Raw genomic sequence first — 15,588 nt, 5'->3', positions numbered from 1 at the left:
GACGACTAACCTTTGCATGTTACATGCTTAAAGAATTGCGTACGTGCATTTTTCATAATTTAAGCTGTTTCTTGATGGATAATATGCCAAGATCCAGTAAAGACTTCACACTGTAGTTTTCGCCTTCTGTTTCTTAAGCCAATGCCTTCGATATTGGCGATTCAAAAATATCTTGTCTTCTGCTAAAATATGGATAACGCTAGAGAGATTATATATTTAAATTATATAATGTAAACCATATGACGTGGTTGTTGATGATTGAATTATTGCGTAATGTTAATTAACGTGTTTATTTTTATTAGTAACCAATGTATTAAAAGTCATAGACGTGGGCGAGACGTTCCATAGATACCCTGTCTAGGAGTGAGGCGAAGCCTCACAAGACCTAAATTTTTGTATATATAAAATATAATACTTTTTAAAACAATTAATTAACAATAAAACAAGCAACCAAGACCAAATTGAGATTAGAATACTAAAAAAACTTACTTGAATTTTAAAACAATTGTGGTGTTGTGGAGAATTTTGAAAGAAATTGAAGTATGAGATTGGGGCAAAATTGAAATATGGGATTGAGATTGAGAATTTAGGGTATGAGGAATTGGGGAATTGGGGATGAGATTGGGTGAACTGTGGTTGGGAATGGGATGGGGAAGAAGGGATCTGGGGGTTATAATTTTTTTTTTTAAAAAAAAAAAAATTAGAGTTGGCCTTGTATTTTAGCGAGCAGCCGCTGCAACGTGCCAAGCCTTCGACTTCGAGGTCCCCAGCCGCTTAGGCGCGCCCCCACAACCCTAGGCAAGTTTTTCACCTACTCCCACAAAACAAAGGCGGCAAGCCACCCGTTCAGTCTTCGAGTTTGCCTAGACGATCCCGAGGCGAGTATTTTACAACATTGTTAGTAACACATTACATAATGTATAAATTTAGTCTAAAAAATTAGTCTACTTAGCATTACTTGTAAATTATTTGTGATCCATATAGCTCTAAAATCCAACCATATTTCTTCCTCAATTACAACCTAATATTTTACAATAATATGTTTTTTTATGCCTGCTGAAACTGGTAGGTTAGATTTTCCTCCCCTGACAACTCAACATGCACCACATATGTCAGATTTCACCTATCAGTTGGATATTCCTTGCCACCTAAGCCACCTATTTGGATTAACAGAATCCACGTAGCCCAATGACAGAAGACCAGCCAGATATATTAGCCAATCACAATCCACATTTGGATTCTTCTATATCCCGCTTCCTGTACTACTAGTATTCCTCGCCACTCCTTCCACCTTCCATAATCTCAGTCTCCTCCCTTCCCCTCCCTACAAACCCTAAATCTTGCAGGGATTAGTTAATCAAATGGCTTCCAACACTTTGATGAGCTGTGGCATCGCCACCACTGCCTTCCCCTCAGTCCTGTCATCCTCAAAGTCTAAATTTGCGACCAGTGCAGTCCAGCTCCCAAGTGTTGGTGCCAATGCCTCCTCAAGGTTCTCCATGTCAGCCGACTGGATGCCCGGCGAGCCCCGGCCTCCTTACCTTGATGGCTCTGCACCCGGGTAACGAAATATACTACTTTAATAATGTTACAGCCACCAAAATTATTAGTCAAATAATATGTTATTACGTACGTATCTTGTTAAAAAAAGTAAGATTAAGTGTAGACCTAAATTTGAATTAAATTTCACAGTGAGACATCATTTGGTGATCAAAATTTCGTAACCCTAAGATACTATTTAGTAAAATAGATGATTATGCGATATTAATTAGCTTCTGATGTTGATTAGTTTGGAAAAGAAATCATATTATAATTTGGTGACTTTGTGTTAAGATTTGGTGCTTGGGGATTTTCAGTGACTTTGGATTTGACCCACTTCGGCTAGGAGAAGTGCCCGAGAACTTGGAGAGGTTCAAGGAGTCTGAGCTCATTCACTGCAGATGGGCAATGCTTGCTGTAGTAAGTATCATACAATAGTAACTTAAAAATTGCATCCAGTTTATTTACTTTGCAGTGACTAAATTAACCTTGTAAACACACTTTTGCAGCCAGGGATTCTTGTACCAGAGGCTTTGGGATTGGGCAACTGGGTAAAAGCACAAGAGTGGGCTGCCGTTCCAGGAGGTCAAGCCACCTACTTAGGCAACCCAGTTCCATGGGGCACTTTGCCTACAATTTTGGTCATCGAATTCCTTTCCATTGCCTTTGTAGAACACCAACGCAGCATGGAGAAGGACACTGAAAAGAAGAAGTACCCTGGCGGGGCTTTTGACCCCTTGGGCTACTCCAAGGACCCCAAGAAGTTCGAGGAGTACAAAGTCAAAGAGATAAAAAATGGTGAGTACAAAGACGTTACGTTCTTATGTCACATTTTATACAAAACCATGTTATCGGACTATAAACTACAGATGATCTAATTATTGATTGATGAGTGTGTAGGCCGGCTCGCGTTGTTGGCTTTCGTTGGGTTTGTTGTTCAACAATCGGCGTACCCTGGCACAGGACCATTGGAGAACCTGGCTACTCACTTGGCTGACCCATGGCACAACAACATCGGGGATGTCCTCATCCCCAAAGGGATTTTGCCTTGATTATTACGTGCAGTATTGATTTTACACCCACTGTAAAAATTAAAATTCCATGTAACCATCTTCAATGAATCCGAAGTTCTGGCCATGTTGTGTGAGTGAGTTTAGAAGCAAACTTTACCATCGCCTTCATATTTTAGTATTGATAAAGAACTGTACTTAAACATCAATACTGAATATATCAGTTAGTTCTTGTCAAGTATATATATTTCAGTTCCTATAATGATGATTTTCTAGTTAGTCAACTATGTACCACATTTGGGTTGGGGGGTTGTGACTGAAGTGATGCCGAGGATTCACCTCTGCACCTGATGATCGAGGCCTGGCCGCAAGTTCGATTCCCGCATGCTCAGCATTGTTGGTATAAAAAAAAAAACTTGGATGCTTAAAATACATGACAAAGAAAGCAGGTATAGCCAAATGGTGTAGGATGATTTCTTTTGTGGGGGCAATAAACCGAGGGTTGTAATTTTGGAACATCAGATTATCACATAATTGATATGAAAAATTGAATAACTAAGGGTCCATTTTAAGTTAGCGTTTTCCTTGTGTCGTGAAGTTTTTTTCGCATGAGGCTACACTAACGTGTTTATTTTGTTACCGTATTTATATCGTCTCGTATCCAAAACAAACAAAGTTTCACCCCCAACAAAATGTGCTTAGAAATAGATCACAAAACAATGTGAAGATGTTATTTTATTTATCCATCTTGCATTATATTAGTGGATTAATTAGATCAGCTCTTATAGTTGTAATTAATCTTTGGTAAAACACACACAAACGACTCCTTGATCAACCTCCACACATTGAGAACCCGAGTATTCACCCTTGAGCTCATCAATAGAGTCTGCTTTACAATCAGCGTCGCTGCAGATGGACACATCAGGAGAAGGGCCTGGAGTGAACACTGTAAGGACACCACCACCACCACCACGACCCGCGCTGCCTGGGCTTGGAGCTGTGCGGGCGTCAGCACCAATATAGTGTTGCTTGGAAGCCAAGAATGTAAAGAAGCACAAAGCTAATACCAATGTCATACGCATTGCAGCTCTTCCTTCCATTGCAAATACAATGTTATATATGTATATGACAGAATATTGGGAGACTTCCTTGATGAATTTTCAGTTGCTATGTGAGTGGACTTATGCGAAAGGATATGTATAGGATTTGATATAGGTGCTAATATGGAAAGCTATGTAATATTTGGTGGAATTAAATCTGGAATTACCAAATTTGTACTAACATTATTAATTGGTAAGTGTCATTGTAAACACGAAAAATTCCTGAAACGAAAGAGACAAGAACAACGTGCACAAAATAATATTTGTATTTGATGATTTTGGGTTACAATCTCTCTCAAATTTGATCATTTGATTCGATCTCCGTAAGGTGTTGATTTGTGGATGTGCGATTGATCCAAAGGGCCGTTGGGGCTTGATCTTAGGATGAACGAATGATGAACGATGAACGCTTTCTTCAAGGCTTTTTGGGCTTGATTTTGAAGAACTGTTGATGAACGGATCTTCAAGGGCCTTTTGGGCTTGATCTTAATGAACAGTTGATGAATGGATCTTCAAGGACTTTTGGGCTTGATCTTGAAGAACAGTGATGAACGGATCTTCAAGGGTTTTTGGGCTTGATTTTGAAGGACGGTTGGATGTGTGGATTTGTCGACGTTGTTAATCCAAAGGGCCGTTGGGGCTTGATCTTAGGATGAACGGATGATGAACGATGAACGATGAACACTTTCTTCAAGGGCCGTCGGGGCTTGATCTTGAATTGGTGGAAGTTATTCAAGGGGCCGTCGGGGCTTAAGCTTGAAGGCAGATTTGGCGAAGAACGAAGAGAGTTTTCTCGATCCTTCAGAATTTGCTTGAGAGGTTTAGAGTTTCAAAGCTTCAAGGTTTTGGTGTAATATCAATTGGTTATCAAAAAATCCCCCTAAAATGAATGAAATGGCTTTTATTTATAGAATTTTCTAAGGCCTAATTTTGAATATAATATGCAGATGAGATAAATCGTTTTTGCCAGGTGTTGACATGTGTCCTATTTGATGACTTTTCCGATTTATTTTGATTTTTCATTTAGTCACACGCTACGTGTAAAATTTATGTGATACATGAGCGTTGAAATTGTAACTATTGGTCAACATTTATTTCACCAAAATTTCGATGTCTACAGTCATTTTTTAGCCCTTGTAGCACCGAGAGAGAGAGAGAGAGTACTAAGATTAGAATTTAGGTTTTTTTTTTAATTTTTAACAAATGATATTATATAAGAAAAACTAATGAAAATGGCTTCAAAATTTTGAGTTTTAACCAAGGTATAAAATATCGATGATATTGGAAATATCGGTAGTTCAAAAACATGGAAATTTCGATGGAAATATCGAGATATTATCGATATCGATAAAAAATGAATAAAAACCACGGAAATTGTAAGAAAAACTTGGAAATTTTTATTGAAACTTTGCAGAATGTTTATTTAGTCAATGATCTATTAGTTTATCACAAAAAATTGGAAGGAAATGCATTGTATGATGAATTTAACTGATTTAAGTTGATTATATAGCGAGCTGACAAACATTGCGAGTGTATAAAATATGTAGTAATTAATGAAAGAAGTTTAAACACACCATAATCATTTATATAAAATGAATTAGTACAATATAAGAAAGACATGAAAAATATGTTTTTTTTTTACAAAAAAATAGTATATGTGACGTTAGAGTTTCAAGTATATAGCATGATCTGATCTTCAAAGAGACTTTCAAGGTCTCAAAGATTCCCAAATAAAACAATTTAATTTAAAAAAATAAAAAAATAAATATAAGATATTTTGAATGAAATTAGTGTTTAACATTTTCTTTAAACCACATGGTGACCCCTCCACCTCACCTCCCTTACATAACCCAAGGTCCCAAATTGAGACTCCCAATCCTATATCTGACATTTTCATTTTCGTATCCTGTTCCTCGTCTCTCACTTCTTCTTCCTCTACTTTATTTTCTTCTTTTTCGTATCCCATAAGTCTCTCTCTCTCTCTCTCTCTCTCTCTCTCTCTCTCTCTCTCTCTCTTATTTCCTATCAGCCCGTAAAACTAAAAATCCTAGAAATCTTTCTCCCTCTCACTCTCTCTCTCTCTCTCTCTCTCTCTCTCTCTCTCTCTCTCTCTCTTTTTTCCAGAAACCTCTAGCAAAGCAACCATGGCTATCTCTCTGCAACTATCCTTCCCGGAGCACAAACCACCACGCCCACATCCACCGAGCACCACAGTGGCGCACACTCTGGTGAGCACCATCACCACCTGTGGACTGTTCCTCCTCCCTTTCTCACCTCTCGGCAATCACCATCAGGCAAGGGGATCCATCAAACGGTTTGATTCAAACCTGAGCGGGTTTTGGGATCCGGAGAAAATGGATTTTTCATTTTTTTACGACGGAGGCTCAGATCTTGGGTCTGAGCCTGGATTGCAGAGAGATATTTGGGCAGCTGCGATGACGCAGCCTCGGCTGCCTTTCCGACGACGGAGCCACGACGATTGTTTCGATAATATCGTGATATTTTGACGACAATTAGGGGGATACGTGGGAAAATATCGGTCTCTCTGAAAAATGATAATATCGACGATATTTCGTCGATATTATCGATATTTTAGTCATTGGTTTTAACCAAAAACCATCATATAACTTTATTTAATGATAAAGACAAGAGAAAGAAAACAAAAAACAAAAAACAAAAAAATCTAACTAAAGGCGTGTGCAAAGAGCACCCTAACCTATCCTTCAGTTGCATAACCTATTGACATAATCCAAGCATATTTTGTTCCTATAAAATTAAAATTTTAAATTGAAGTGGGTTCCGTTCGATTCAAAACCACATATGGGATGGTATGGTTGGGACGGAGTCGGTCAGGTGTGGGTTGGGATGGTTGGGGGTAGGGGTGGGGCAACATCATTGGACTCATTACCCATTTTTCAAGTAATGGTATTGAGCTATTAGCCATGCATAACTTTAACGGCGTAGACGTTGATCTTTGTCTTTTTTTTTTTTTAAATCTTTTTATTGCATTCTGGTGAAAGATTTTGAAAATCTAAGATGAGCATCTACCGTTAAGTTTCATAAACAGTATTGTACCGTTAAATTTCATAAACAGTTAGTACCATTAAGTTTCATAAAAAGTGTAGTACCATTAAGTTTCATAAACAGTTTGTGTGAGGGGAGCGCGGGTTCGTGCGTCAATTTTTTTTTAAAATATTAAAATTATGTCTTTTTCATTAAAATTTAAGTTTTTTTTTGTCATCATTTTTATTAAAATTAAGAGTTTTTCACTAAAATTTAAGTCTTTTTCATTAAATGATATTATAGCATGGTTTTTTTTATTAAGATAAACTTAGTCCAAGCCATTTTCATGGCAGTTCCTTATTATCTATACTAAGGGGAGGGGTAGGCTTAGCCTCACAATGGGCTAGCAATAATATAATTGAAATTTACCTTTGGCGAGAATTGAATATAAGACATCTCACTTGCAAGTGAAGAGGAATACCACTAGACTGTAACAATAACGTGTCTACATCTTTAGAAGTTGATGTGCCTATCACATTAGGAGAGATTTTTTGGGGGGGGGGGGGGAATGGGGAAAGGTGTGCAAAAGGTCCAATGGCACATGACCCTAAATTTTTGACGGGCACTAACAATTTTTTTTTTTAACAAACGATATTATTTACACTAAGGAGGAGAGAGTGTGCTTTACCTCATAATGAGCTAGCAATAATGTGATTCAAATCATATGAGTATAAATTTTTTAATAAAAATGTTTTTCCACTTTTCTCTAGCAATAAAAAAAAATTGTGTATATATCATTTCTTCCACTTTTCTTTAGCAATAAAAAATTAATTTGTGTATTACTTTCTTCCACAAGCACAAATGTATTTCCCTATTTCTCTTTTAGTCATCCTCCATTTTTTCCATGGATGAACCCAAAATCATGACCTTGGCAATCAAAGATTATTTAATTAATAAGAGTGATTTCGACAATTTTTATTTTGTTTTAATAAGAGTGAGATGCTGATTTCAATTAAGTTTGAATATTAATTGTTGACTTCTATACAAATACATTGTCTGAATTTTTTTTTTTTTTAAAACAATGAGGGCCTTTTTATTAAGGGATGTGCTATCCACACATCCCATTTTACTTCTCACACACCCCTTGATAATTTCTGTTAGTTGATCTTCTTCAATTCATTCGATCTGTCGGCCGAAAATTAAAAAGGTGTGTGAGAAGTAAAATAGGGTGTGTGGATATCACACCCCTTTATTAAAATCGAACAATGCTCCTAAAATGTTAGAGCCCCTTAACGTCCTTGATATGAAAACATTCATAAAAAATATTAAACGATACAATACCGTAACAATGATATGAAATATGTTGGTTTATTAACGCATGCATTGTTATTGTAATTAGAGGCGTACATATTACACAGCCACATTTGGTGTAGGGCTAATTATAGCGTCTTTGATAAAACACACACAAACACTTACATCTCCAGTTGGCATGCATTGGAAGCTTATGTATTCCTCGCCGAGATCAGCCCTGCAAGAAGCTTCACATTCTTGCTCTGTTGGACGCTGAACGATGGAGGACGGGAACCCTCGACAACAAGAGGGTGTTGGTTTGCAACCAAGAATGTCAGAACCACCAAAGCAAACACCAGTGACAAACCCATTGCAGCTCGTCCTTCCATTGAGCTCAATAATGTGATTGTATTGAGAGCTTTTTCTCTAATTTTCTTGATGGTTTTTAGGTAATGCTGTGTTTGTCGTGTGATTCAATGTATTGGGTTTATTTAATTATTATACAAATGTATTTTGTTGTTCCATGTACCTGTTGTATCTAATGTATTCGATATACAATATCGTTATATATTAATGTAAGTACGTTTCCCTTGTTTACTCTTTCATGGTATTATAAATTTATAGTAATCCGACTCCTTTTTTACGCTTTGTAAGTGCATGCATACATATTTGAATGAGAGTCAACTTATGTACGTGTGATCTAGCATTCGATATTTTATGTTCGAATCTCTTTTAATAGTTTAGATAAATTTAATGTAGCTTATTCTATATATAGTTCGTAAAAGAAAAAAAAAACTCAAACACGTGTGATCTAGCATTTTTATTTATTTATTGTGATATATTCAGCATTTACTTTGATAATGGTCGGTTGTATTAACTACATTGTAAAGATGAAGAAATGGTACAGTGGAAGAGGAAGATGATAGAGAGAAAACCAGAAAGATTGTATTGATTAAATGGAGAAAATGTATACAAAAGAACTTAAAGAAATGATAGCTATACAATCCCTTATATAGCCATATAACCTAATTACAATAATACCCTTCTAACTATACTAACCAATCTTATCCTTATGACAACCTACCAACACATTTCAACTAACTATATTCTTCATTACTAAGTAATCATGTCATCACTAATGACTATGGTTAATACTCCCCCCTCAAACTGAACTTGGTGTAGCCAAGTGAAGGTTGAACTTGGAATTCCTGCGAGTCAGCAACAACTTCACAAAAAAATCAACCCATAAATCCGAGTCGTTCGAGGGAGGATCTGAGAACCCAATCGAATGACATCGCAGGAGCAGGGAGCGATGGACACTGCCAGGCTCGACGACATAATCAGGCGGCTCACGGAGGTCCGATTGGCCAAGCCGGGGAAATCTTTCTTCAGCAGCCCAATTTGTCCAAGCTCGAAGCCCCAATCAAAATTTGCGGTGAAACCCAGATGAAAAATTGAGGTTCTTGATTCCTGTTCTCCATGGAAATGCTTGGATCTTTTCACAACAGATTCCAGAAAACCCAGAAGAAAAGGACCATTGAGCAGCCAGAGAAGGTAATAAAGAAAAAAAAATCCAGAGACCAAACAAAAAATAAGAACTATGAATACGCGGAAATGAAAGAAAGCAACGAAGAAAGATAGAAGAGAAATCAACCACCAAGATCCATGGCGTGAGCCTTGGTGGCTTTGATACCATATTAACTACATTGTAAAGATGAAGAAATGGTACAGTGGAAGAGGAAGATGATAGAGAGAAAACCAGAAAGATTGTATTGATTAAATGGAGAAAATGTATACAAAAGAACTTAAAGAAATGATAGCTATACAATCCCTTATATAGCCATATAACCTAATTACAATAATACCCTTCTAACTATACTAACCAATCTTATCCTTATGACAACCTACCAACACATTTCAACTAACTATATTCTTCATTACTAAGTAACCATGTCATCACTAATGACTATGGTTAATAGGTTGGTCATCTTTGACATATTTAGGCAGACTGATTGTGAGAACGAAGTGAAGCCTAACTCACTGGTTTCAAAATTTCTGAAAAGAAGGTGGAACACATATTTGAAACCAGTGCTTTGTGAGGTCAATGCTTGCAGCTTTTGTCAATTTTATGTTAATTGTTGTAAAAGCAAACTAATCATGCGTTCTTATAGACCTCTCATATACCTGTATAGACACACCAGTTTTCTCATATAGACTCATCGTATTTTAAATTAGTTAGTTGATCGCTTGAATTTTATAGAATCATTAAACCAGTCAATTTCTTAATAAATTTTGAATAATTTCATGCATATCAACAGTGTAAATTGTGGCAATGGTTTGGATTTTCTCAGAAGGAGGTGGCCTTTGAAACCAGTGCTCGCGGAGGCAGCTCTATTAAGGTCACGTTTAACCTGTAAAATCGATCTGGTGCAAGGAAATTAATCACTTGGACGCAATCTTTGGTGACGTTTTTCTGTTGCCTTAATGATTTGGTTTTGTGGTTCTCGGTGTTGGTACTTATTGTTTGCCAATTTTCGTAACTTTTGTCTTTAATCATAGCCGAAAAGATATAATGTTGGCTACAATTATGTTGTTAAGTGTATTAAATAAATAAAGAAAACTAACTAGATTGATTTAGTGATATTTCTCTGCGATAGAAAAGGTTATTACAAATTGTGATCTAATATTTTTATTTTTATTTCTTTGAACAAAAATTGGGATCTAATGTTAAATTGAAATGTTTCTTTTTATATTTCTTGTTATGGAAAAACCAATGTTAAAGTGATGAAGAGGCACATATGTTTGTCCATAGAAACCAAAGATCACCAACTTAAATATGATTTTTGTTTCTTTATTTATGCATGCATGCATTATTATTAGAGGCTAATTACGATACCACATTATTAGGCGCAGGGCTAATTACAGTATCTTTGAAAAAAACACACACAAACAGTTCCGTCGCCAATAGGCATGCATTGGAAGCCTATGTAATCCCCCAGCAGTTCAGGCCTGCATGAAGCTTCACATTCTTGTGGAGGGCAGTCGGATGAACCAGGAGAAGGGCTCGGGCTTTGTTGGACGTTGAACGACAATGGAGAGCGCGAACCCTCAACGACAACAGTATGTTGGTTTGCCGCCATGAATGTCAGCACCACCAAAGCAAACACGAGTGTCGAACGCATTGCAGCTCTTCCTTCCATCTGGAAAAATGAAATCGAATTGTTGATTGAGCCTCTTTCTCGTGGTGGATTTCAGTTTGCTGCAATACTTCAAGTGTGAAATTTTCTTCACTCTAAGGACCCTTTTTGTAGGAGTTAGATAGGATGTAATATGGAAGGTAATCCTATATAGTGGATTTAAATATGAGATTAATTACCAAATATATATGTCTACCTTCAGTTACAAAATCATTAAAAAAATTCTACAATGTTGATTATTATTTTCACAACTCTCTCACATAGTATATATGGTTAAACTATCAACTTCTTTTTGTAATAAGCACCCTGTGGCCCAATTTTTTTCTACGTTGGACGGTAGATTGAAGTCACATATGCAATATTTCATCTCCTAGACGTGTCATCAATCTGGCGTCTATGTATTAAAATATTGAGTTATCTGAATATTTTGTAAAAATAATAATAATAATTGGACAATTAAGCTAAATGAATGGCGTAAAGATTTGTAAATAATGGTTATATTTTTAGGAAAACTAATGAAAAGAGTTTGAAAATTTTGAGTTTTAATGATAAGGACAAAATAAAGGGTAAAGTGAATAGTACCATGATTGACTTTTTAATGTAAAAATATGATTTTTCGTTAAAATAAACAGTACCAGAATCTTTTCGTTAAAGTTCTCTATTTTTATTGCGGTTAACCCAGGAAAAAGAATAAAAAAGGTTACAACTTTTAATGGGCCTCTAAAGGGCGTAAAAAGAAGTTACAAGAAATTGGGCCGTTAAGCCTCCGGGAGTCCAGCTAAAAGAGCCTGTTATCTGAAAGCAACGAATTTGTGGGAACCAAAGCGCGAAACAGCGAGAGGAAGAGAGGAATTAGGTTTTGGTCTGTGAATCCATATGATCTCCTTGCTCGCACCTGTAAAATTGTGTATCCCTTGCGCTTCAGCTTGCACCTTTCAACCCAAAACCTAGCCGCTGAACATCAGCTGCAACCGCCGGCCATCTCCGGCCGTTTCGTCGCCGACAGCAGTTAGCCAATCTCATCTCCAGGTAGATTTCTCGTTCTCTTTTGCTTCTCATTGGTTATTTATCGAGTTAGATAAACACGGTAGCTCTGTTGATTTTTGTTTATTTGATTTGAATTTATACCAAATTTACTTAATATTTAGTACAATTATTTGTTTTCTGGTATTTCGAATCTTTTAGTCGACAAAGGATTGTAATTTTTCAACTTTAGGCTCGAGGGATGATTGAAATTTTCAAACTTGAGGCGATGGGGAAACATTTGATTTCAGTTTCCGCATCTGATTTAGTACATAGTATAGGTGACTGATTATGTTTTTGGTCAAGGATTAGGGATTTTGAGGTGATTAGGTTTTAGTTTGTAGCTTTTGGGTATTGGGTATATTTTTTGTCTGTGTGAGAAAGAGAGAGAGAGAGAGAGAGAGTGAGAGAGAGGAAGAAAAACATGGTTCTGTTTAAATGCAGCTGACTTTGAGGCCAATTATATCATGAAATTTTAAGCGGTAAATTTTGGTTGGTTAGGTAATATGGCACACAGGTTGCTTAGGAATGTGGAGGCGGATGGTTGGGAACGATCAGATTTTCCCATCATCTGTGAGTCATGCTTAGGCGACAATCCCTACGTACGGATGACACGAGCTGATTATGACAAGGAGTGCAAGATTTGCACGCGTCCGTTCACAGTTTTCAGGTGGAGGCCTGGTCGTGATGCGCGATTTAAGAAGTCGGAGATTTGCCAGACGTGCAGTAAGTTGAAAAACGTTTGTCAAGTTTGCCTCTTGGATCTGGAATACGGTTTGCCAGTTCAGGTTCGAGATACTGCTCTAGCCATCAGTTCTGATGATGCCATTCCAAAGAGTGATGTAAATAGGGAGTTTTTCGCCGAGGAGCACGACCGTAAGGTAACTTTTCTATCATTTCCTTGAAGAATCAGTCTGAGTTATGGCACCAGTTTACGTAAATGTTATGGAATACTTTAGCATCTAATTTTAATTTTGATTGGTGAGTTCAGGCTAGAGCTGGTATAGATTACGAATCTTCATATGGAAAGGCACGGCCCAGTGACACTATTCTGAAGCTTCAAAGAACAACGCCCTATTACAAAAGGAACAGAGCACATGTCTGCAGTTTTTACATTCGTGGTGAGTGCACAAGAGGTGCTGAGTGCCCTTACAGACACGAGATGCCCATAACTGGGGAGTTGTCGCAGCAAAACATCAAAGATCGTTACTATGGGTACGCCCAATGCTTATACTTTACTCTTCTCAAGGTGATATGGAAGCATGGCATGGGTTTGTGGTTGCATGTTATATGCTTATAGTTAACTGACAACTGTTGGCTAGTTATAACTTGTGAATTTGTTTGTGCATGAGCATTTTTTCTGATGTGTGATGGTTTCACTAAATTTTTTGGTTGGATTGAAAGTCTACCTAATTTCAGTTGAGAAAATTCTTGTATAAGAAAGTGGTAGATTAAACAAGTAGATGAAGTCTCTCCGTTTTGGTTATCTTGTGTAATATATTTGTTCGTATTCCTCATTTAGTAATTCAGAGTTGGTTATTTTGTGTAATAACTTCAGCTCCTTGCTAGCATTTCAACCAACATTATTGCTTTCAAAAAACTATATCCCAATTTTGCCGTCACATCTTTGCACATGCCTGTCTTGTAATCCTATGGATTTCTTAAGTTTGTGGTGCTCATGTTTCATCTCTAAATATATGCAGAGTCAATGATCCAGTGGCAATGAAGCTTCTTAACAAGGCCGGAGAGATGCCCTCCTTGGAACCTCCTGAGGATGGAAGCATAAGAACCTTATACGTGGGTGGGCTTGATGCGAGAATTTCTGAGCAGGATTTGAGGGATCAGTTTTATGCTCATGGTGAAATAGAATCTGTTAGGATGGTACTTCAACGAGCATGTGCGTTTGTAACCTACACAACAAGAGAAGGTGCAGAAAAGGCTGCAGAAGAACTCTCTAACAAACTGGTAGTAAAGGGTTTGAGGTTAAAGTTAATGTGGGGTAGGCCCCAAGCACCAAAACAGGAATCAGAGGGCATGGTTGAAGCGAGGCAGCAGGCGGTGGCTCATAGTGGTTTGTTGCCTCGAGCAGTCATATCTCAACAACAGAACCAATCACAAGACCCAGCTGCGCCTGTGCACTACTACAACATGCCGCCTCCACCTTCACAGGAGAGATCATTCTATCCATCCATGGATCCTCAAAGAATGGGTGCCCTTATTCCATCCAAGGAAGGGGCTCCTAGTGGGGCCACAGGGTCAGGAGAGCGCAGTTCTGCTTCAGAGAGGCAGCAACATGGTCAGCATTATGCTTTTCAGAACATGGCTCAACCACATAACCAATATCGTCAGCAGTTTTATCCTCCTCCATATGGGTATATGCCTCCACCAGCACCACAGTACCAGCAACACCCTCCGCAATATAATTCTGCAGTGCCGCCGCCACCATCCTTGCCAATGAACCAACAGTATCAGAATTCTGCAACACCAGGGCCAGCACCCTCAGGTTCTACGTCCTCGGGATCTGCACCTTCAAGTTCTGGACCTTCGGAATCTACTCCATCTGGATCTGGGTCTGCACCAACGGGTTCTTCAGCGCAGTAACAGGACCCTCCTATTATTGTCTTAATACTTTCTATGAGCTTTTGGTTGTTCAAATCAAAACTGGGCTTTGCATTCTGGGTTTCGGAAAATAATCTGCATCTTCCCAGGGTTTGCCCTTTTGTAAGCTAAAATTGTGCACCTTCTGTGGATAAATCCTTTCCTTTTTCTGTTTTCCGAGTTAATGATCATTCCTATCATCTGTAGAACAGTTGAATACTGTTTCCTTCTGTTTAATCTGCGCATTACATTCTATGCATTGATTATACACACACTTGCCTGCGTTATTATCTTGAAATTGTTTTTCCAACCATTTATTCTGAATGTGATATTAAAACTGGTGAAGGATGTCACCAACACGCATACGTGTGCTTAAGCAAATTGGCTACATTAGTGTGTTATACACCATGCATTCAAAAGTTTGAATCCTCTTTTCTGTAATTTAGATGAATTTAATGTAAGGATTGCCTTATCGTATGTCAAAAAAGGTAAACGCAGCAACAATGAGAGGCATTTGGACTTGCTAGACATGTTTGCTCGATCAATTTATGTTGCGAAGATTGATATTTGATGTGATTTTACGTAGTAAGTTTCATACGATTGTATCATAGAGCAATTGCTGCATTGACTGTTGGAGAGAAAATGAGAGAGAAAAAGTCCTCCAGCTCTTACGCTTCGTCTTGGGCTAATGGGATGGCCTGCCCCCTCGTGGTCACCAATCTCGTTCCTTCAAATTTGGGCTCTCATATACAAAACTATTTAGAAAAAATTAATAATAGCAGTTACAGCGCTATTGTGATATGCGGATAACATATTTTTATTATATAT

The 15,588-nt window shown here is 37.7% G+C and overlaps 2 protein-coding genes across 2 annotated transcripts; both read left to right on the top strand.

The window, feature by feature from the left end:
* The first annotated feature begins 1,261 nt into the window (after positions 1–1,261).
* Positions 1,262–2,790, top strand: LOC126629957 (chlorophyll a-b binding protein 6, chloroplastic-like). The gene is made up of 4 exons (XM_050300128.1): positions 1,262–1,561; positions 1,857–1,959; positions 2,049–2,337; positions 2,440–2,790. Exons 1-4 carry the CDS (start codon positions 1,362–1,364, stop codon positions 2,589–2,591), a joined length of 744 nt encoding a protein of 247 aa, XP_050156085.1. The 5' UTR covers positions 1,262–1,361; the 3' UTR covers positions 2,592–2,790.
* Positions 2,791–11,942: 9,152 nt separating this feature from the next.
* On the top strand, positions 11,943–15,034 carry LOC126629955 (zinc finger CCCH domain-containing protein 40-like). The gene is made up of 4 exons (XM_050300126.1): positions 11,943–12,168; positions 12,664–13,043; positions 13,154–13,377; positions 13,866–15,034. The coding sequence occupies exons 2-4, from the start codon at positions 12,669–12,671 to the stop codon at positions 14,761–14,763; spliced, it is 1,497 nt and encodes a 498-aa protein (XP_050156083.1). The 5' UTR covers positions 11,943–12,168; positions 12,664–12,668; the 3' UTR covers positions 14,764–15,034.
* The last annotated feature ends 554 nt before the right edge of the window (positions 15,035–15,588 follow it).

This window comes from Malus sylvestris, chromosome 7 (genome assembly GCF_916048215.2).
Source record: "Malus sylvestris chromosome 7, drMalSylv7.2, whole genome shotgun sequence".
NCBI classification, from domain to species: domain Eukaryota; kingdom Viridiplantae; phylum Streptophyta; class Magnoliopsida; order Rosales; family Rosaceae; genus Malus; species Malus sylvestris.
This window is presented reverse-complemented; position numbering and strand designations above follow the sequence as displayed.

Excerpts from the sequence above, each read along its gene's own strand:
- LOC126629957 (XM_050300128.1), top strand. The coding sequence starts at position 1,362 with ATGGCTTCCAACACTTTGATGAGCTGTGGCATCGCCACCACTGCCTTC. Across the intron at positions 1,960-2,048 it reads GATGGGCAATGCTTGCTGTA|CCAGGGATTCTTGTACCAGA; the intron begins GTAAGTATCATA and ends ACACTTTTGCAG. Across the intron at positions 2,338-2,439 it reads AGTCAAAGAGATAAAAAATG|GCCGGCTCGCGTTGTTGGCT; the intron begins GTGAGTACAAAG and ends ATGAGTGTGTAG.
- LOC126629955 (XM_050300126.1), top strand. The coding sequence starts at position 12,669 with ATGGCACACAGGTTGCTTAGGAATGTGGAGGCGGATGGTTGGGAACGA. Across the intron at positions 13,044-13,153 it reads CCGAGGAGCACGACCGTAAG|GCTAGAGCTGGTATAGATTA; the intron begins GTAACTTTTCTA and ends TGGTGAGTTCAG. Across the intron at positions 13,378-13,865 it reads ATCAAAGATCGTTACTATGG|AGTCAATGATCCAGTGGCAA; the intron begins GTACGCCCAATG and ends AAATATATGCAG.